The 22,177-nt window shown below is 42.0% G+C and overlaps 1 protein-coding gene across 1 annotated transcript; it reads right to left on the bottom strand.

Moving 5' to 3' along the window:
• Positions 1 to 19,862: 19,862 nt before the first annotated feature.
• Positions 19,863 to 21,343, bottom strand: LOC127655609 (uncharacterized). Its single transcript, XM_052143496.1, has 2 exons — positions 21,320 to 21,343; positions 19,863 to 20,924 (listed from the first exon to the last, which is right to left on the bottom strand). Exons 1-2 carry the CDS (start codon positions 21,341 to 21,343, stop codon positions 20,187 to 20,189), a joined length of 762 nt encoding a protein of 253 aa, XP_051999456.1. The 3' UTR covers positions 19,863 to 20,186.
• Between the last annotated feature and the right edge of the window lie 834 nt (positions 21,344 to 22,177).

The following is a 22,177-nucleotide window of genomic DNA, read 5'->3' as shown; positions in this document are numbered from 1 at the left end:
TATATCATTGATTGGATTCAAATAATTTTTTATAAATGTTCGATAGGTCATGGCAGTCTTAAACACAAGTGTTTTCATGGCCTATTTTCTCACTTGGGCTAAAGTTAAAAGGTTTTGTATTTTATGTCCATTTAATTTGTATACCGAGTATAGGCCGAATTCTTTGAGGGAAGACATCACTTTGGGAAGGCTGGATTCAGGGTGTGTGAGGAATAACTATACATCATCAGCATATATTTATACATATTGAACAACATGCATTCCTAAATGAAAATGACTTCCAACACCGACATTTAACCACTAACTTCGAAAAGGACCCCTTGATGTGCAAAGCACACTCTTGGGGTTACTTTCCCAGTATCCAGATTACTGCACCAAAAAGGTGTTTTTCGTAATTTGAACTAGGTCTACAAATTCAGCATAAATAGGCTTCCGCCATCATATGATAAAGACATGATTGTTTTGCACAATATTTGTTGCCACTCCTGTCAGCCCCATACCAGAAGTCAATACTCAAAAACCTTGTCCTTTTTGGAGATTGGAAGTATAAATCTCCCTCCACATTCCTAGTGTGGAAAAGAGCAGCTCAGTCATTCTGCCTAACAGCTCATATTTTCCTGGAAAAATAATATGTAGTTGGGACATGAAGATGGGCCAAAGAATTTTCGGGTAAACTATTCCTTTAATGGCAGGGTGGTTTGGCCATCAGAACACTGTGATTTTGCATGGAGAACTGTCATAATTGCTGTAGAAATCGGCCAAAACTTTGCGTGCTTATGTAATTTCATGCATACCTCTAGCCACAGCATATACTGAGATCAGCAGCAGCAATACAGATCCTGTCATCATCCAATCACTCCCTGAACCACACTGAAAAGTTACACAAATATACTGTTTTAAAGCTGATGTTTGGACATTATATTTTTTTTTTACCACTTGTCAACATGGACTCTATCCCAGCTGACTTGATGTCTATTACATACATTGGGAGTTGCCTTCTGAGGTAGCATCTTAATGAAAATAATCTCATAAGTGAATGATTTAAAACACTCTACATATGCAGCAACTCTGTGCATCATTCAAATAGTGCACATCATTTGAAGCGCACACTCAACTTAGTGATTTCAGTCAAAGTCTCTCTTAAAGGCAACGTCAGGTCACTCAGTGGCCTTATTCTTTATGGAGCTTCATGCCTAGTCATACAAGTACAGCTCCTGTCTTCTTTAAATGAGAAAGGCAGAAAGCTTAAAAACTGTTAGTAAAGATTAACATCAAATTACATATTTCAGAACAGCAATACAATCTGACAGCAAGGGTTTAATAAATTGTAGGCCTCCAAACTGGCCTGGGGTGTCGTGTGCAACAGGCACACAGCCGCTGGTTCCTAGTCAGGACCGCGACTGGGTTGGCACATCAACTCCAGAAACAGTAGCATATATAAATCGTCAAGGCGGAGTACGTTCTCGTCGTAACTTGCCCGCCATCTCCTCCTCTGGAGTCAGCAGTGGCTGAGGTCACAGACGCACTGTCGCAGTAGGCAACGCTCAGCAGAGAGTGGAGACTCCACCCCCAGGTTGTCCAGCTCTGGTAATCCCCGATGGGAGCCCCCCTCGTAACAGATGCGCTGGCACACAGCTGGCCCCGAGGGCTGCACAAATACGCATTCCCCCCAGTGAGCCTTCTTGCACAGACCCTGTGCTAAGTCAGGGAGGATGAGAAACAAGTCACTCTTACAGGCCCACCCAGACTTGGTTCTCAGACCTCACGCTCCTCACGGCAGTACCTCCTTGGCAGATTCATCTGAGGAAGGACCTTCTTTCTCAGGGATGGGGCACAATCTGGAGCCTGTGCCCAGACCTCTGGAACCTCCATGTCTGACCCTTGGACAGGACATGGAAGATCTAAGTGGCCTACCACCATCAGTCTTAGACATGATCACTGAAGCCTCTACCAGGCAGCTGTATGCCCTGAAGTGGCGTTTTCTTTCGCAAATTGGTGCTCTTCCCAAGCCAAAGACCCCCAGAGGTGCACAGTCAGTGTTTTCCTTCCTGCAGGAGAGGCTGGAGGGGCGGCTGTCCCCCTCCATCTTGAAGGTATACGTAGCCGCTATAGCCGCACACCATGATGCAGTGGATGGTAAGTCCATTGGGAAACACGTCCTGATCATCAGGTTCCTCAGAGGCGCCCGGAGGCTGAATCCTCCCAGGCCATGCCTCTGGCCCTCATGGGATCTCTCCGTGGTCCTCTTGGGCCTTCGGAGAGCCCAATTTGAGCAGCTAGAGTCAGTCGAGCTGAAAGCCCTCTCCTTAAAGACGGCCCTCCTGATTGAGCTCACCTCCATCAAAAGGGTGGGGAACCTGCAAGCGTTCTCTGTCAGCAACTCTTGCCTGGAGTTCGGTCTAGCAGATTCTCACGTCATCTTGTGACCACGACTGGGCTATGTGCCCAAGGATCCCACGACCCCCTTCAGGGATCAGGTGGAGAACCTTCAAGCGGGAGGAGGCAGATCCAGCCCTGTCATTGCTCTGTCCAGTGCATGCTTTGCACACCTACTTGGATCGCACGCAGAGCTTTAGACACTCTGAGCAGCTTTTTGTCTGCTTTGGTGGACAGCGGAAAGGGAACGCTGTCTCCAAACAGAGGCTTTCCCACTTGTTCGTGGACACCATTGCATTGGCCTACCAGACCCAGGGCATGCCCGCCCCCTTGCGGGTTCAAGCACACTCTACAAGGAGTGTGGTGTCCTCGTGGGCACTGGCCAATGGCAACTCTCTAGCAGACATTTGCAGAGCAGCGGGCTGGGCAACACCCAATACACCTTCGTGATATTTTTCAATCTCTGGGTTGAGCCGGTTTCATCCCGTGTTCTTTCAGGTATGAACAGGTAGAGTTCGGTAATACGGAACAGCTGGCTGGGTGTATCGCTTGCATATAGCGCCTTCCCCCTCCACTGAGGTGAAAACGTGCGCTTTTACCTCCAGTCGAGTTCACGAAGTCGTGGACCCCGGATGTGCTTCCTCCCTAGCCCTATGGTTTGCAAACTCGGTGGAGTTCGCAGCCAGCCCCACTATGAGGTCTAATATGCCCTGTACTGGGATAGGTGCTGCACAGGTTCTGATTACTCTGGTAACCCCTGACGTATATTCCTTGGTATGGTCTCCCTGTCGGCGGACCAGTATCTCCCTTGGGCAGAGCTCTCTCTGCCCCCTATTGCTACGTTTGTAGAGCCCCCCCCCAAAAAAAAATCTATCTGCATTCCCACCTTTGGGACAATAGCCCTCAAACGTTGCCCTAAAACTCACTCTTAGTATGCCGGCCTGGTGCCACGTCACTGATGTTGCATATTTTCATCACCCCAAATATTAAGAAGAGCCCTTACCAGTACCGATGATTTCCTATTCACCGTTCATCTGTTGAGGTATGCTGGTGGCTAGATATGAAAGATTGGGTAATTTGTATCTTAGTGTTAAAACCTCTGACCTGACTCATCAAACCTTCACTTTTGACATTGAACCTGCCTCAATCCCCAGTTGGCCTTCTTTGGCCCAAGGGTAACTAGAGGGTAAAAGGCCATTAGGTGTTGGTGTAGAAGAAGCCCAGAGGAGGCACAATGAATCCCAGGAAGTGACAGTGGAAACGCAACTGACCCTGGCACATACTAGCAAGCCCTCATTTGGCCCGATAATGGAAAGGCAACTTTTGTGACCTATCTCATCCTTTAATGTCTTTGATTCAATAGATGCAGTAACATGATGCTAACCCAGATTGCAGCAACCATTGAAACAATGCTAAGTAAACGTTGATGCATCAATGTTAATGGCATTGAATTAAAGTTACAAGGTGATGATCACTTTTGTACCCTCAGTTAATGTTAAAACAATTTTAAAATTCCAACAAAAATCAATGTCAATGTCATTGAATCAATTTGCCACAATCCATTATTGAAACAGATTCATTCCATTCCATACCTGATATAACTGCAAAGATATGAGGCACATGTTGGTCCTTTCCAGATCTCATGTGACATCAATTGAATGCTGAGCTGAAGTCTATGAACAGCATTTGAACATGAGTCCTTTTTATCTAGATGGGTAAGGGCCAGATGCAGGGTGGTGGCGATGGCATCGTCTGTTTGAATGGTTTGGACGATAAGCAAACTGCAGTGGGTCTAGTGAGGGGGGCAGCTGGGTCTTAATGTGCCTCATGACGAGCCTCTCGAAGCACTTCATGATGATGGGTGTGAGTGCAACGGGACGGTACTTGTTGAGGCAGGACACTGAAGACTTCTTTGGCATGTGGACGGTGGTGGTGGCCTTGAAGCATGTTGGAGATGATGAAGATGTCGGTAAAATAATCTGACAGCTGGTCTGCACATCCTCTGAGCACCCTGCCAGGAATGTTGTCTGGTCCAGCAGCCTTCCGTGGGTTGACTCTACATAGAGTTTTCCTCACATCAGCCGTGGTAAGACAGAGCACCTGGTCATTGGGAGGAGGGGTGGACTTCCTCTCCACGTCATTCTGCACATTACACCGAGCGTAGAAGTCATTCAGCGCATCTGGAAGGGAGACTTTGTCACAGGCAACTGATGTTGTCCTGTAGATTGTGATGGCCTGGATGCCCTGCCACATTGTGACATCATCAATGCACTTGCTGATGCAGCTGGTCACTGATGCTGTGTATTCCTCCAAGTTGGTAGAGTCGCCATATGTTACAGCCTCCCTGAACATTTGCAAGTCAGTACACTCAAAACAGTCCTGAAGAGCAGAGATGGCTCCTGCTGGCCAGGTTTTCACCTGCTTCTGAAGTGGTATTGTGTGTCTGATGAGCGGTCTGTATGCTGGAATTAGCATAACAGAGATGTGGTCTGAGTAGCCGAGGTGGGGGCGGGGCTCCGCCCAGTACGCGCCTGGGATGTTTGTGTAAACAAGATCAAGCGCGTTCGCCTCTCTTGTTCCAAAGTCCACATACTGATGGAATTTAGGAAGCACTGTCTTGAGATTCGCATGGTTAAAATCTCCGGCGACAATAAACAGTCTGTCAGGGTGAGCGTTCTGCAGTTCGCTCATAGCCCCATACAGTTCACAGAGCGCTTCCTTAGCGTTAGCGCGGGGGGGAATGTAAACTCCGGTTATGATAACAGTGATGAATTCCCGTGGTAAATTAAAAGGTCTGCATCTAACAGTCACAAGCTCCACCAGCGATGAGCAGTAGCTAGAGACAAGCATAGAGTTCTTGCACCATTTCGTGTTGATGTAAACACACAAGCCACCACCGCGAGTCTTACTGCACAGAGCTGCATTTCTGTCGGCACGACAGCCCGTCTAGCTGAAAGGCGGTGTCCGGAACTCTGTCGCTGAGACACATCTCCGTGAAAAAAAAGATGCAGCAGTCTCTAAACTCATGTTGCGTAGCCTGCTGGAGTCGGATGTAGTCCAGTTTATTGTCCAGGAAGCAATAGCATGGACCCCGGCCCTCTTGCCGCGCTTCCGCTTCCTCACACACCATTTACGACATCCTCTCCCCTGGCCACCGGCATCAGGCGACGCAGAGGACTGGAGGCCTGGTCTCCGCAGCAAGCCGAGTTCGCGTAGCGTCTCCTGCAGGTCATCATGCAGCTTGGTTGTTGCATGAATCTAATATTTGAGCAGTATCTGGCGATGGTAAACACAAACACCGGTTACTCCGATGTCCATGTGCCGCAAAAGTCAGGTTATTTAACAAAAATTTTACAAGAATAATCTAGATTCTTCAAAACAGCCTGTTGAATATCAGGAATGTATCATATATAAACCCTGATATTACACCACATCAATGTTTCTTTAATAGCTGTGCACACACATATACACATCGATGGATGGTCCTTATACTAAGACCGAAAGTTTCCCCCACTACTTGGTGCAGGTTGCCAGCTTGAACAGGGCCATGATGATTTGCTTTTGGGTCGTAACCGGTGGCAACCTGTGATAGATGCAACATCAGGACCAATATTACAGTCCGATCAGAAGTACAACTGCTCCCTTTTAATTGCAATTCCATCTTCTGATTGCATGTATTTGTGAAATTAAAATTACAGTAAGCTGGCTAATTTCAATACATTTTCTCAGTATTCTCCCTATTATACCAAAAGTTTGGAGGAAAAAAATTAGGGATATCTGGGACATGAAAGGTAGACTACACAATTAGTGATAAACACATTTCTGTATGGAAATGGCTTAAGGGCAGATTTCTTTTGCGATAAAGCAAAAAGTATTTTTTTTAGGCACACTATTTTTTATTGGAAACAAGCAGAAGATTACTTTTTTTTTATTTTTATAGATTTTAACTTGTAAATAACAAAACAGCATGAAAAGTGGATTGAAACTAGGTTAATGATTTCTCCCACTGCAAATATTGGATGAGACTTAAAGAGCACCTATTATGCCCTTTTTCACAAGATGCAATTTAAAACTTTGGTGTCTCCAGAATGTGTCTGTTAAGTTTCAGCTCAAAATACCCTACAGATCATTCAATATACCATGTTGAAAATGCCCATTTTTGGGTGGGAATAAAAACAAGCTGTTTTTGTGTGTGTGTCTTTAAATGCAAATGAGCTGGGGCTCCCCGCCCTGTATCCAGAATAGGGCGGAATTTTGACATTGCTGCTTCGGATAACTACACATCATAAGCAATATGAAGCAGTGAAAATAGTGGTGTTCAGCCCTATATGTTTGAACCAGAGTCAGACACTGATGAGGGAGAGACTCCGTCAGAAGTAACAACTTTGAGAATGAACCAGGAAGTTTCAGAATGGTTATTTGATCAATTTATTTATTTGTTGTAGAGTTTTTTCAGCAGTTTTGCAAAGATGGATGAGCAACACACACACACACGCACAAATACAAATACTTTGCGCTATATATAACGAAACAACATACACAAACAGTGTCCGTGGCAGTGTCCGTCAACAGTCTTGGGTAGGGCCTGTACAAAGTGACATCACTTTGTACAGGATCTGCGAACGGCTTGTTCTGAGACAGTGCTTATAATTAATGGGTATTTAAAAAAAAGGACTGGTGGATTTTTATCATTGTAGGGTGATTGTGTACAAGCATATTTATGTTCAAACACCATGTAAAAGTGAATTTTGCATAATAGGTCCCCTTTAAATTGCAGGAGAGTTAGACAGAATAGTTCCAACAGTTGCTATGCAAGTGCAGAATTAAAGAAATTGTCAAATGGAATATCCTCGCTCACTCAAGTGTCAATTCTGAGTGAAGTTAGTCTCTGATGATTTTGCAAAGATTTTGCATTACCACTGTACTTAAAGGGATCTGCCATAATGTTGTTTGAACTTTTTGTTGTTTGAGACATTCCCAATAAATCATGATAAAACAAGATGCAATTTTTAGTTGCTTACGTGGAAATGTTTCTTCAAATATTTACAAACTTTTTAGAATGGATTTTACAACTGTCAGTAATAGAATCCAAGACCAAAAAACAAGCCAAATAGAAAATCTAGTTGACAATCAATTGAAAAGCCCCACCCACCAACAACAGCTGCAACTAATGTCACAAATGAGATGACAGCCTTTAAATGTGAGTGTGAGTGGCACCAGTTTTGGTTTCTAGCTTGGGTGCTGCATTATTGGTGTCTTGTGTGTGAATGATAAAATAATGTTGCATCAACACCATAAACCATACTACCAATCTGTTATAATGTCTGCAATAATGAATTGGAGTATGGAGTAACTGGTGTATATTGACATTGGTCATGTAATAAGTTAAACAAATGGAATGTCTCATGATGTTAAGACTGACACCCCATTGGATAATTCACTATGATCCAGAATTCATTGACATCCCAAAGTATTTTACAACCAGTAAACCAAAGGGACAGAAAACTAATAAAGTAGATTAACACTATTGTTTGAAACTATTGTGCCAGAGAATTAATGTGAGTGCATCAGGTGGTTCAACAAACAAGACTTCTGTATATGATCCAGCTGTGTTTTCTCACTTATGAAAAAGCATTATTGAGAAGTACTCATGATCTCGTGGCGATCAACTACAAATCAATGTTAGTTCAATGTCACGGTCACCACCCATGTGTGCTGTTGGCTTCCATCGAAATTTCAATGTTGATCTAACATACATCAACCAAACTGAAAAATCAACATTGTATCAATGCCATATTGCTATCTGGAATGCTATTGTTGCAGTACTCAAATAAGCATAAAAATGTGTAGTATACACACATTTTAGATAAAAATAATTTTTCAATTTTGATTGATACATTTCAATATGTGTCATTAGATTCGCGAGTGTGGAGGCTCAAGCTACAACTCACCATGCCCCCAACAGAAAGCGAGAACCACCTTATAGCAACTGTGAGGAAGATTACCACATGACTCCCTCATGAATTCCTCAAGGGGCCCATTGGACATAATGGTCAGCTTTCAGTGCAGTGTGGGAAGGCACCACACGGTCTGAGGTCCCGGGGCACTGGTTGCACTGGCCCCACTGGCACAGTTAATAGTCCATCCCTGAATGGGGTTTACAGAAATGGAGTCATGTTTTGCCATAATTTTCTGTATAGAGCACCAAAATCCTGTAAATAGTGATTTAGATATTGTATTACAACAGCACTAAAATTAAATTGAGAGTGAACTGAATCCAAGGGTTAGAATCACGCCATTCTTTATTTGATTTTTCATGACATTGTCAACAAGAGTATCTTCCTTATGAAGATTACTAAAATAGATTATGGGTCCTATAAACACATTTTAAAGGACATGCCTTAGATCAGAAAGCTTGACACAGGTTAAAAACAGTCCTTTATGTCCTTGACCTTAGATTTCACTTATGCTTGCAAGAAGGCTACAAATAAGTTCATTTCTGATTCAAAGAACAACTATCTCAACAAAATGTTAAAATGTCTTAATTGATAGTACTAACCCTCATGTCTTTTTCAAACAAATATGGTTTTCTTTCTTCAGGGCAACAGAAAAGTAGATTTTAAAAGGAAATTCAAGGAAAGTGGTTGATGTATACCATGAAGCTCCAAGTATGACAACAACAACATCAACAAAAAGCGCCAAAGAAGAAATCTATTCGATTAAAGCGCTACATTCCAAAGTCTTCCTAAGTCTCACGCTATCTGTGTGAGGAAGAGATGGTAAATGGTCTGCACTTATATAGCACCTTTTTAACCTTGGCGGTATTTACACCTTTTTAACCTTTAAGCGCTTCACACTTTGACTCATTTACCCATTCACACACACATTCATACACATGCAAGGGGCTAGCCTGCCATTGGGAGCAACTTGGGGTTCAGTGTCTTGCCAAAGGACACCTCGGCATGTGGAGTTGTGTGGGCCAGGAATCGAGCCAACCCTGCGATTAGTGGCCGACCCGCTCTACCACCTGAGCCACAGCCGACCCCAAGATCTTGTCCTCTTTAAAGCTTGGCTAAATAAATCACGATTCACTTTTGTTGCATGGAAATGAGCAGCCCAACATTCTTCCTAACATTGCCTTTTGTGTTTCACAGAAGAAACTAAATAATAATTATACGAGGATTAGTAAATGTTGACAGAATTTGAATGTATCTCTTTAACATTTGCAAGAATAAACCAACATGACTGTGTTTTCTTTGGCCGTTGAAATCTTTGCTGTTGTTGACTCTCTTTAAACATCTATGCCGAGGTTACACAGAATGGTGGTCTGAATGTGGCCACTGACTCAGCAAATTACATGCTAACACCCAGAGAAACTGCACTGTACTTTGCGCAGACAGACCAAGGTTTGCTCTTTGGGAGGCAAGACAGTTGCAAAATTTAGTAACAGTCGGGTCTCTCGAGGCATTGAGCTACTGATGGGTGAGTGATTAAACACTCCCCAAATGCCATCGTGACCCGCCCCCCTTGTGTAAACCTGATGTGTTGTAACCATGAACCTTAATCTCAATGTTAGAAGCCAACAATATTAAATCCTAAAAATGTATCCAATCCTCTATGTAACAGTTTATTTTTCAAATCGGTGACATATTTAATGTGTACTGAGTGAGTAAGGTGTCACTTTAAGAGTCAATCCAAGCTTTTCCCAGTTCACACGTCGTCACCAGGGAAACGTGTCTGTGATCAGGTATTCTTCTATGGAAACTACCCCCACAAGGACCCAGCGTACGTCATCCAGTCACCTGTTCTCAGCGTAGCTAAGCAGTGTGTGTGTGTGTGTGTGAGAGAGAGAGAGAGAGAGAGAGAGAGAGAGACAGAGCAAAACTGTTTTCACATGCTGCAAGACTGACCTATATTTAGCTACCTAGGAAATATAACAAGTCATTGCCATTTGATCTATTGCAGAACATGCACTGATTTTTTAACTTGTTTAATAAACACTGTTACCATCATATTTTTTTAATAGTATAGACCTATTCTATGAATCAGAAAAAAGTAGTTATATTTACATTATTCTTTTTCAGAAATGATCTCTTTATGTAAACATATCAACATTAAGTTCTCTTATATATGAAGCACCTTGTAGTTTCATGAATTTGAGCACAAGGCTTGTAATTAAACTGTGAAACTGTAGATCCTGTAACCTTTCTGAAGCCAAACAGTAATCATGTCCCAACATATAGTATTTTTTTTTAATTCATTTTAAGAAATCATGCCCCCTCACCCATAAATACATTCTTTAATAAGGAATTTTCCTGTCTTCAGACTCCAATCATGTCAAGTTTGAAGTACTGCAGTCAGACATGACACAACATCCAAAGACGTCTGTCTTGCATGTGTCTTGCATAGACAATTAACAAACATTTCAGAGAGAATACAAAAATCATCTGTGAGAACATCTTTTAAGCCTACATTGGACAGACTGACACACTCAATTGTAAAATGGACTGTAGGCCAGTGATAGTCTTATGTTGATATGAAAATACAACAAACAATAAAATGATTTCTAAAACTGAAACTAAAAACAAAAATTTCTAATTGAATATGTTTATTCAATGCTTTATTATTTTAAATGTATTAATTTAGCTTGTGATGGAATAAATCAACTTTTTAACACTTATACACATTATGAACCTGATAAAAAGGTATACAATTCACTTTTAAAAACGCCTTATTAAACTGCAAAAGGCACCCGTTTCATAAAATGACAGAAAAGTTCAACTTTAATTTATTATCACCTGTCATAAAAGAAATAGTTCAACCCGAAAATGAAAATTCTGCACACCAGCAGTCCATGCTGTGGTGGACCAGCACTCAAAACACAACATAAGCTGATGACAAACAATGCTGGACTTTTTAGCGGGGTGTCCCATTGGATTTGAATGGAGTGAAGACTGATGTTCATTGGGATCTTCATTTAGTGCTATTTGCATTGGATTGTTTATTGGGCAATGGGCTTTCAAATGTATTTTTGTGCCACCTATACAATCTTTCCAATCTGACTTAAAACATTTGTTTTAGCTCTCATAACCATATATTTTGCCTAATTATTTTTTTTAATTATTATTGTAAAAAAAAAAATAAAAAAATAGCAGTTCTGAGCTTGGTCAATTATTTTGATTTAGTAATTTCACTGGTTTAGTATTAGTTTGTGAAGCAGCTTTTGGGAGCAACTTTGCAGACTTTTAATGAAAGAATAGTGTGTGCTTCCCTACACTTGCAAAGCACTAGCCGCCACTGGATCAGTGTTTCACCAGTAATATTTCACCAGTGTTTACATTTGTTAATGAACAACAAAAAAAGTTACTTACTAAAGAAAGGAATAATTACACACATTTCCATTCCTCACCTTTTATCAGACTTTGGAGTGGACTGAGTAACTGAAGTGTGTGATACTGTTCGTCCTTGGGTAACTATTGCTGTTAATAGTCAGTGGTTAAGCAAGCAGCCCTGGTGTTACATTTTCCTGTCTAGAGGGCAGTTGAGACTAGCACTGACATGAGATGATGGACTGCATCCAGATCAAGTCATTCACATATCATTGGGTGACTACTGTATAAGTTGAAAGTAAACAGTGAGTTTACTCTTCCCTACAGATCTCTGAGGAGTCTTATGATTCTCCATAATCTCCAGATTTCTGAATACTTGCCCTTTATTATATTGTTTTATATACTGTCTACCAAAACTAATTCTAAAATACAAATTTGTAAAATTTATATTTCCCAAATGTAAGTTAAAAGATCCCCTGACCTGGATGATTAACACCATTAGTCTGTTCTAATTGATCATTTCACAGCTCATTTGGCTTTATTTGATGGAGTACTTCAGCCTCTGTGATGGTGCTGTGGGGGTACTTGTGGAAAAAAGTTTGGGAAACATTGGAATAGGCTATTATTTGTGATGAAGGAAATAATGGGATATAGAAGTTCTACTTTAAAAAATATCAGTGCCCTTTTTTGTTCATCCTTCCTTTCCCTGCTGGGGTCTGTACACACCAACTTCCTGTGTGATCATGTTGTTTCTCTTCAGAGAGAATATTGATAGGACCAAAAATATTGGCTCAACTTGTACTACAGAGAGTTTTGTCGAATCAAATACTCTCTAGACTGAGAATGCCCCTCCACCTAAAACCACCAGCAACCAAAAAGCAAGTAGAAAATCATGGTTCATGGCTGTGAAATGTCACTTATCATTTTATTAGTTCTTCAAATGGAAAAAATTTAAATGAGATGCAGATATTATACAAAAATAGGGTTGTGGCAGGGCAGAGGGCGAGGCCGGGTCGTGATCCTACACACCCGGTCCCATATTAGGCTAATCAAGCCTTCGAGAGGGATAAAGGTCGACTGCAGAGGATCGTGCGTGAGAGAGAGGAGTGGTGCCAAGAACCCGGGTTTGGAGGAGAGCGCCGCAATGGAGCCTTCACCGCTGGCCGAAGTCATCAACGCCCTCACCAACATCCAGCAGACACAACACCATGCCCTCTTGGAGGTTCGCCGGAAGCAAGAACAACGCTTTCAAGCCTTGCTCCAGGCACAAGCCGAGGACCGGCAAGCGCTGTGGAGCCTGAATGCCAGGGAGGGGGCTGGTGCTGCGTCCTCCTCGGAGCCCGTCCCACCGCTGGCCATCGCGAAAATGGGGCCAAGCGATGATCCAGAGGCCTTCCTCGACCTGTTCGAGAAAACGGCGGAGGTATGGAGGTGGCCTCCCGATCAGTGGGCGGCCCACCTATTGCCCCTGCTTTCCGGGGAGGCACAGCTGGCGGCACAACAACTTCCCGCCGCCAGCCTCATGGACTATAGCCATCTGATGAAAGACATCCAGCAACAGGTCGGTTGGACCCCGGAGCAGAGTCGACAGCTATTCTGCTCGTTAAGCTTCGGGAAGGACGGCCGCCCGTTCGCATTTGCGCAACAGCTCTGTGACGCCTGCTGGAAATGGCTGTTGGTGGGGGGAACCCGCAACGTTGTGGAAGTAGTCGACCTTTATCCCTCTCGAAGGCTTGATTAGCCTAATACGGGACCGGGTGTGTAGGATCACGACCCGGCCCCACCCTCCGCCCTGCCACAATGGTTAAATGTGTTTTCCCCTTTTCCAAATCTTTAAATAAATCTTGGGAAGTGCATGCTGTATCTCAGCAATGCTTATATATGGACATTTGACCTGATATGCCTATTTGGAAACATGCCAAAGTTGTGTGTGGTGTGTTGAAGTGATAGAGCTGGTAACAGAAAGGTTGCAGGTTTGAACCTCATAGAGGGCTATGCAAGAGCCATTATACCCTCGAGCAAGGGATAGAAACCCAAGGGGATTGTCCCTGCAGTAAGCGTGACCCAATAATCCATTTCCAATAAATGAATCAATCTGTTGGAGGTAGACTTATTATAAGGGCTTTTGTAAGATGTTTGATCACAAGAACGAGTCCTTGTCTTGAGCTGTCTACAGTCTGTAAGTGTGTTTTGTTGCCTGTACAGCAGCATGTCTCACAAAAAATGATGTGTCTGCTTCAGCAATTGCGTTGTTCATCTCACATTTGCTTTTATGACACTATCGGTTAGGTTTAGCTTTAAGGTTTAGAGTAGAGAGGTACTGGTACTGATCATTCACTTATTCAAAACATATTAATTGAACTTATTTTACATTTCACCACAGAAATTCTGTAATACGTGTAATGAACCATGCAATGCCATTTTGCAAAAATGTCACCACAGTCATGTAATTTTAATTAAATCAGGCAGGGTTTCTTTATCTTGAGGTCTTTAATGATTGTATACTGTTTTACACGTTACAATTATCATTTAGCTTCAAACAATGAAATTCAAAATCAATTAGTTTATAGCTACTAGCTATTATAGCCTATATATATATACACTCACCTAAAAGATTATTAGGAACACCATACTAATACTGTGTTTGACCCACTTTTGCCTTCAGAACTGCCTTAATTCTACGTGGCATTGATTCAACAAGGTGCTGAAAGCATTCTTTAGAAATGTTGGCCCATATTGACAGGATAGCATCTTGCAGTTGATGGAGATTTGTGGGATGCACATCCAGGGCACGAAGCTCCCGTTCCACCACATCCCAAAATGCTCTCTTGGGTTGAGATCTGGTGACTGTGGGGGCCATTTTAGTACAGTGAACTCATTTTCATGTTCAAGAAACCAATTTGAAATGATTCGAGCTTTGTGACATGGTGCATTATCCTGCTGGAAGTAGCTATCAGAGGATGGGTACATGGTGGCCATAAAGGGATGGACATGGTCAGAAACAATTCTCAGGTAGGCCGTGGCATTTAAACGATGCCCAATTGGCACTAAGGGGCCTAAAGTGTGCCAAGAAAACATCCCCCACACCATTACACCACCACCACCAGCCTGCACAGTGGTAACAAGGCATGACGGATCCATGTTCTCATTCTGTTTATGCCAAATTCTGACTCTACCATCTGAATGTCTCAACAGAAATCGGGACTCATCAGACCAGGCAACATTTTTCCAGTCTTCAACTGTCCAATTTTGGTGAGCTCTTGCAAATTGTAGCCTCTTTTTCCTATTTGTAGTGGAGATGAGTGGTACCCGGTGGGGTCTTCTGCTGTTGTAGCCCATCCGCCTCAAGGTTGTGCGTGTTGTGGCTTCACAAATGCGTTGCTGCATACCTCGGTTGTAACGAGTGGTTATTTCAGGCAAAGTTGCTCTTCTATCAGCTTGAATCAGTCGGCCCATTCTCCTCTGACCTCTAGCATCAACAAGGCATTTTCGCCCACAGGACTGCCGCATACTGGATGTTTTTCCCTTTTCACACCATTCTTTGTAAACCCTAGTAATGGTTGTGCGTGAGAATCCCAGTAACTGAGCAGATTGTGAAATACTCAGACCGGCCTGTCTGGCACCAACAACCATGCCACGCTCAAAATTGCTTAAATCACCTTTCTTTCCCATTCTGACATTCAGTTTGGAGTTCAGGAGATTGTCTTGACCAGGACCACACCCCTAAATGCATTGAAGTAACTGCCATGTGATTGGTTGATTAGATAATTGCATTAATGACAAATTGAACAGGTGTTCCTAATAATCCTTTAGGTGAGTGTGTATATATATATATATATATATATATATATATATATATATATATATATATATATATATATATATATATATATAGGGTTTTTTGTTTTTATAAAATCGCCTGAATTCTAAAAAACAACTGCAATGTACACTATTTCTGCATTAAATAACAATTTATTTATAAATGTTGCTTAATACAAATTTGTATCTAAGTACCTGGATGTTACTATCAGCTCTCTCCATTGTAATGGACATAAAAATTTACTTAAACTGATTTTTTTGATTGATTTATCATTTATAGCTGGTCTTATAGAGTAAAGATTGATATATTTTTTTTGTATGTCCCTGGAACATAATTGTTCTCTGAACAGGTACGTATGTATTGCTAGAGGTTAGAACGAACCACAATTCTTGGGGACTATCAATACAGCAAATATTTGCAGGCAGACAGCCCTTGTACATGGTAGGTTGAACATTATGCTACTTTTTGATTTCCATATTCATATACAATGGTATTCAGTGGTATTTACAGTGCATGGTACTCCCAAGGTAAGTAAAAGTATTTAACATGGTATTAACGTCATTGTAATTGTCCAAGAAAACATGGCAGTAGATTCACACTTTTTGAAGTTTGAAAACCTTTGGTTTGAGAACAACAGCCATGTTTTTAAATTAGAATGACTGACTGTGAATGAGGAAACAGCAAATATTTGCAGCTTGGCAGTGGTACTGTACCATGATTCATATACAGTATATGGTACATTCCGTGGTACTAGTTTGAACACAATATTCATTAATGAATATTTTTTTTAATTGTACAAATAATTTACAATGGTACTTCCATCTTTATAGTTTCCAAATATTTTGCCTGGCTATGTAGAGAGATCTTTTAAATTATGTAATCTATTGGGTCGCACAAACAGCACACATGTGTTTATGCATCTGTACATACTTTTCCTTATTTGACTGGTGGAGTAGAGGAGAGGAAATAAATTAATTGATCGTTCGGCTTGCACATAGACAGAGTGTGTTTTGGGGATAAGGGAATCAACAAGAATTAACTTATGTGGGGGTTGTGCATTTCAGTTAATAGGACCCTAAACCTGTTTGTTTGCAGATAAGACGTATGTATGCAGCAGACTTTATGAGATATCTGCTATCATTTGCTCTCTTTTTTGCCTTGTCTCTTCCACCAGTGTTCAACCGAATTCAGAATTAAAGAATCCACTCCCTTTCAAATTATGAGTTGGAATTAAAATTGAATTGGCCACACCCCACAGTATGTTGAATTGGAATGACAAGAATGTACCAAATTGCAATTCAAATATATTCAACGTTGTTAAACTAAACAACGGAGCAATTTCATTACTTCAACACAACTGTAATTGCATAATAAATTCTGGTTTTGATTGAATAGTTATATATCCTTAATAAATAACTGTAAATCCTCTCGGTTACGTGGAACGTAACCCTGGTTCCATGAGTGGGATCGATACGCTGCGTATTCGCTATGGGACACCGTCTGAGATTCACATGGCCTGTAGCCCTTATACAGTGACACCAATTTGTTGGCTGGTGGCGCTTAAGCAAGCATTTTATGCTCCTCCGACTCAAATGGGGGAGAATAGAAAGCCAAAAAATTTATGATCTGGGCAAAATTATGTCGAAATAAACTTGGGCAAGTAGCCCAAACGAGGTCTTAAGCCATACACATAACTTCAACAAGTCTGGCCGGGGGTGCAGAATGCTGAGAGAACTGGTTTGCCACAACGGTACCAGCATTCTTTATGGGCAGACAACGTGTGGTGCTTATGTTCACTGTGTGTCTTGTGTACACTTGTGCTTGATAAATATCGAGTTCTGTTATGCATGTCTCAAGACTTTTGGTCATGGAGACAAGCTGAATTCGGAATTATAATAAAATATAGCTGCAAGCACCAACATGGAAACAATTTCACAACACTTAAGCACACATATGATATACAGAACAAGCAAACACCACAGGACAAGTTACCCCAGGCCGGACTTTCTGGTCCACAGTTCAGAGAACAAGCCACTGCAACAGTCCACTGCACCATAGAAGCACAACTTAGTCAGTCACCAAAGGGCCATACCAAGCTTAGAGCAACAGAGACAAGCATTGCAATCATCATAATCAACTTAATTTTTATGTAACTTTTAACGAATGTAAAATTCTAAACACACACAGCATTACAAATCTCCTTGGGATGGATTAGAACCTATGCCTTTCTGTTGCACAAGCCAATGCTCTATCCACTGGTTGTGGAAAGCACCAGTAACCCATTTAGCACAATACAAAATCACAAGATTTACAGAAATTTCTAGTTCAGAGCCTGTGATTTTCAGAAAATCCAAAATGGCTGACTTCCTGTTGGGCAGAGCTAATGACTGTGAGCATGAAAGTTGTTCAGCTTGATGAGAACTACATATGTATAAATTCTGGTGGCTGTAGGTGAAAATTGAGGTGCTACAAAGCCTGCCTTACATGCCCATTTCCGAAGGGGTACAGTACAGAAGATCAAAGAGCATGTAGATTCATCCATAAAACTGTCCAGAAAGTGTGTTACTCTACAAAATAAACCCCAAAAAGTCTCTTGCATTCCTTGAATCGATCACACTTCTCTCTTGTCAAATTCGCACAATCTGGGAACAAAAGAATGCTGTTCCAAGAAAGCCTTCCTTTACTCCTCACCTTGCGTAACACAAGATAAAGATAAAGATCAGATGATCTCAGAAATTTGGCCAGAATTGATTGGGGCCTGTCTCCCACTGTGGACTGACGAGCAGGAACCCTGTTAGCTTACTCGATTTCCAGCTTATAGCCTACTAAATCGAGCAGATTCGTAAAGAGCCCATCCAGGAATATACCGTCCCTCGGCTCCCTCAGGGATTCCAACGATACGGATGTTATTCTGCCAGCTACAGTTCTCCATGTCCTCCAACTTCTCTCAGACATGCTCCAAATCCACCTTGGTCGCTAGCGGATCAGCAGATAATTCCCTTTCCGATAACTCCCAGATAATCAATAATTTTAGATAATTTCTTGACATCCCTCACTCTTGTAACCACATCAGAGAACTTTGCCTCTTTATGGAAGTGATCGATCAATCGTATCACAGCAAGATCCTCCAAGTCAGCAATGACCTTCTTCTGCATTGCCGACATGTTCAGCATTTCCCGCATCTCTGACAAAATTGACTCCCAGGCTCGTGGCCTGCTCGGGGGTGTCCACTTGAGCACATAAGTGTTTCTTAATGTCTCCAAAGCCTGAGGATGCTGAATTATTTTACATTTTGTCCCCCTAGAACAGTTATGGAACAGAGTGTATCGAATCTCACTGGTTTTATGTGGGGTTAAAATGTCTGAAACCACACTGAAGGTATAGTTCACCAAAAAATGTAATTATCTCATCATTTACTCACCCCATGCCATCCCAGATGTGAATGACTTTCTTTCATCAACAGACCACAAAGAAGATTTTTAGAAGAATATTTCAGCTCTTTTGGTCCATACCATTCAAGTGAATGGGTGCTAAAATTTTGAAGCTCCAAAAATCACATAGGTCATCACAAAAGTAATCCATATGACTCCAGTGGTTCACAATGTCTTGCTCAAGGACACAGTGGTGGTGGATGTGGGGATCAAACCAGCAACCTTCTGATTACCAGTTATGCGCTTTAGCCCACTACCCTTAACCTTAACGCACCTATGTCCTTAACCTTTCATCTGAATGTTTAGGCTATAAATACAAAAACTTCATATGGTGAATGCTTACATTAGTGAATTGTAACACAGCTGTCACTGTTTATGGACTAATGGGTGATTATTAATACAAGATGACGTTATAAAAAAAGACACTTATTGAGCATAGACATTATTGAATGCTTATTTATTTATGTGAAGTATGTACATATTTATAACCATTATTAGTTGCTGAGTTGATGTTGATTTTGATAGATGATGTCCCTAGAGGAAAGGAAAAAATTACTAATAATAACAGATTTTTTATATTTATGACAAGCGATGACTGAAGATCTACTGTTGATGAATTATGAGGAGCTGGAAAAACAGACATTTCAAAATAAGGTGTGTTTCAGTCTTGTTCATGGTTAAAAGTCCTGTGTTTTGCAACAAATAATTGTTTTTCCTGGTTATTTTAGAATGTCAGTTGCGCAATAAACTGAATCTGAGATTTCTTTCAATTTAGCCTCTTTTAGTCTCTATATCTGTGCCCTTCACAGAAAGAAAAGACTAAGAAAAAGTCATTCAGAGAATCGTTTTTAAAAAAAATTATTAGCCAATTAATCGGTTATCAGCTTTTTTTCACCACCTCTGTTATCAATATCGTCAAAATCCAATATCGGTTGATGGCTGTGTGCCACTTATCAAATATGCATCAATGAGCATGTTAATTCCTTTGTACAAAAAGTCAGATTTCCTTGCCTCCATTAAAGCACACAAGATATATTCTCGGATCATGCTGGATAACATGGATCATCAGGTTGTGGAGTTACATTTACATTTATTCATTTGGCAGACGCTTTTATCCAAAGCGACTTACAAAAGAGGAAGAACATCAGCGAATCATCTTAGGGAGACAGTGGTACAAAAAGTGCCATATTACAAAGTTTCACTATCATCATAATAGTATACAAAACAGATTTAAGTGCAACAAGAAATGTAAATATCATTCCACCACCGTGGTATGATGAAACTGAAAGTCCGGGAAAGTGTTTTGGTGCCTCTTTGTTTTGGTACGACAAGGCGACGTTCCTTAGCCGACCGCAGGCTTCTGGTGGGAACGTAGCTCTGCATAAATGTTTTTAGGTATGCTGGAGCAGACCCAGTGACTGTTTTATATGCCAGCATCAGGGCCTTGAATTTAAAACGGGCATGAACCGGCAGCCAGTGGAGAGAGACAAAGAGTGGTGTAACATGTGCTCTCTTAGGTTCATTAAAGACCAGACGTGCTGCTGCATTCTGGATCATTTGGAGAGGTCTAATAGCACATGCAGGAAGGCCTGCAATGAGAGCGTTACAGTAGTCCAGTCTAGTTATGACAAGGGACTGAACGAGCAGTTGTGTGGCATGTACAGAGAGGAAGGGTCTTATCTTGCTGATATTGTAGAGTGTAAATCTACAAGATCTTGCAGTTTTTGAAATGTGGTCTGTGAAATTTAGCTCATCATCAATGGTTACCCCTAGATTTCTGACCGTTTTGGAAGGCGAAACTGTAGTTGGACCCAGCTGCACGGTGATGTTGTGTTCAACAGCCGGGTTGGCTGGAAAGACAAGGAGTTCGGTCTTGGCAGGGTTGAGTTGAAGGTGGTGTTCCTTCATCCAGGCCGAGATGTCTGCCAGACAGGCAGCGATTCGAACGGTCACTGTGGTGTCGTTGGGCTGGAAAGACAAGTAGAGTTGCGTGTCATCAGCGTAGCAGTGGTAAGAGAAACCATGTGACTGGATGATGGGTCCCAGTGATGTTGTGTATATGGAGAAGAGAAGTGGCCCAAGGACTGATCCCTGAGGTACCCCAGTAAGTAACTTGTGTGGCTTGGATACTTCCCCTCTCCATGCTACCTCAAAGGACCTTTCTGAGAGATAAGAGTTGAACCAGTCAAGCACAGTTCCAGTGATACCCAGTTTAGAGAGGGTGGAGAGCAGGATCTGATGGTTGACTGTGTCAAAGGCAGCAGAAAGGTCCAGCAAAATCAGAACGGATGATCTCGATTCAGCTCTCGCCTGTCTCAGCGACTCGATGACAGACAGCAGGGCAGTCTCAGTGGAGTGTCCACTATTGAAGCCCAACTGATTGTCATCCAGCAGCTTGTTCTGTGAGAGATAGGCGGAGATCTGATTGAAAACTGCCCTTTCAAGTGTTTTTGCCATGAATGGGATGAGAGAGACTGGTCTGTAGTGTTCTATCTGTGTGGGGTTAAGTGCAGGTTTTTTCAGCAGTGGGGTTACTCGAGCCTGCTTAAATGTAGTGGGAAAAGTGCCTGCAAGAAGGGATGTGTTAATTATGTGTGTAAGTGCCGGTAGGATGGACGGAGAGATGGCCTGGAGAAGGTGTGATGGAATGGGGTCAAGGGAACAGGTTGTGGGGTGGTTGGAGAGGAGGAGTTTAGAGACCTCAGTGTCAGTTAAAGGAGAGAACATAGGGAAACAAGGGTTGCATACAGGAGCCAGGTGTTTGACAGGGTGTGGTGCTGTGAATGTATTGCTGATGGCTGTAACCTTATCAGTAAAAAATGTGGCGAATATATCTGCTGTCAGTGATGTGTCAGGTGGTGGAGGGGAGGGCAGAGAAGTGTGTTAAATGTTCTAAACAAGCTACGAGTGTCTGTGGTGCTGTTGATCTTGGTCTGGTAATATGAAGTTTTTGCAGTTTTAACGTTATTTGAAAAAGTTGCGAGCAGAAGCTGATATTTACCTAGATCAGCTGGATCTTTAGATTTCCGCCATCTCCTCTCAGCTGCCCTGAGATCAGTCCGATGTTCACGAAGGACGTCAGACAGCCAGGGGCTGGGTGGTGTAGTCCGTGCTGGTCTAGAGGAGAGAGGACAGATGTTGTCTAGACAGGTTGTTAAAGTAGAGCTAAGTGTGTCTGTGGCAGTGTTCACATCAAGCATGGAAAATACATTTATTGTGGG

The sequence above is a fragment of the Xyrauchen texanus genome, chromosome 15, assembly GCF_025860055.1.
Source record: "Xyrauchen texanus isolate HMW12.3.18 chromosome 15, RBS_HiC_50CHRs, whole genome shotgun sequence".
Lineage (NCBI taxonomy): Eukaryota > Metazoa > Chordata > Actinopteri > Cypriniformes > Catostomidae > Xyrauchen > Xyrauchen texanus.
Note: the sequence above shows the minus strand (reverse complement) of the source record. Positions and strands in the feature narration are given on the sequence as shown.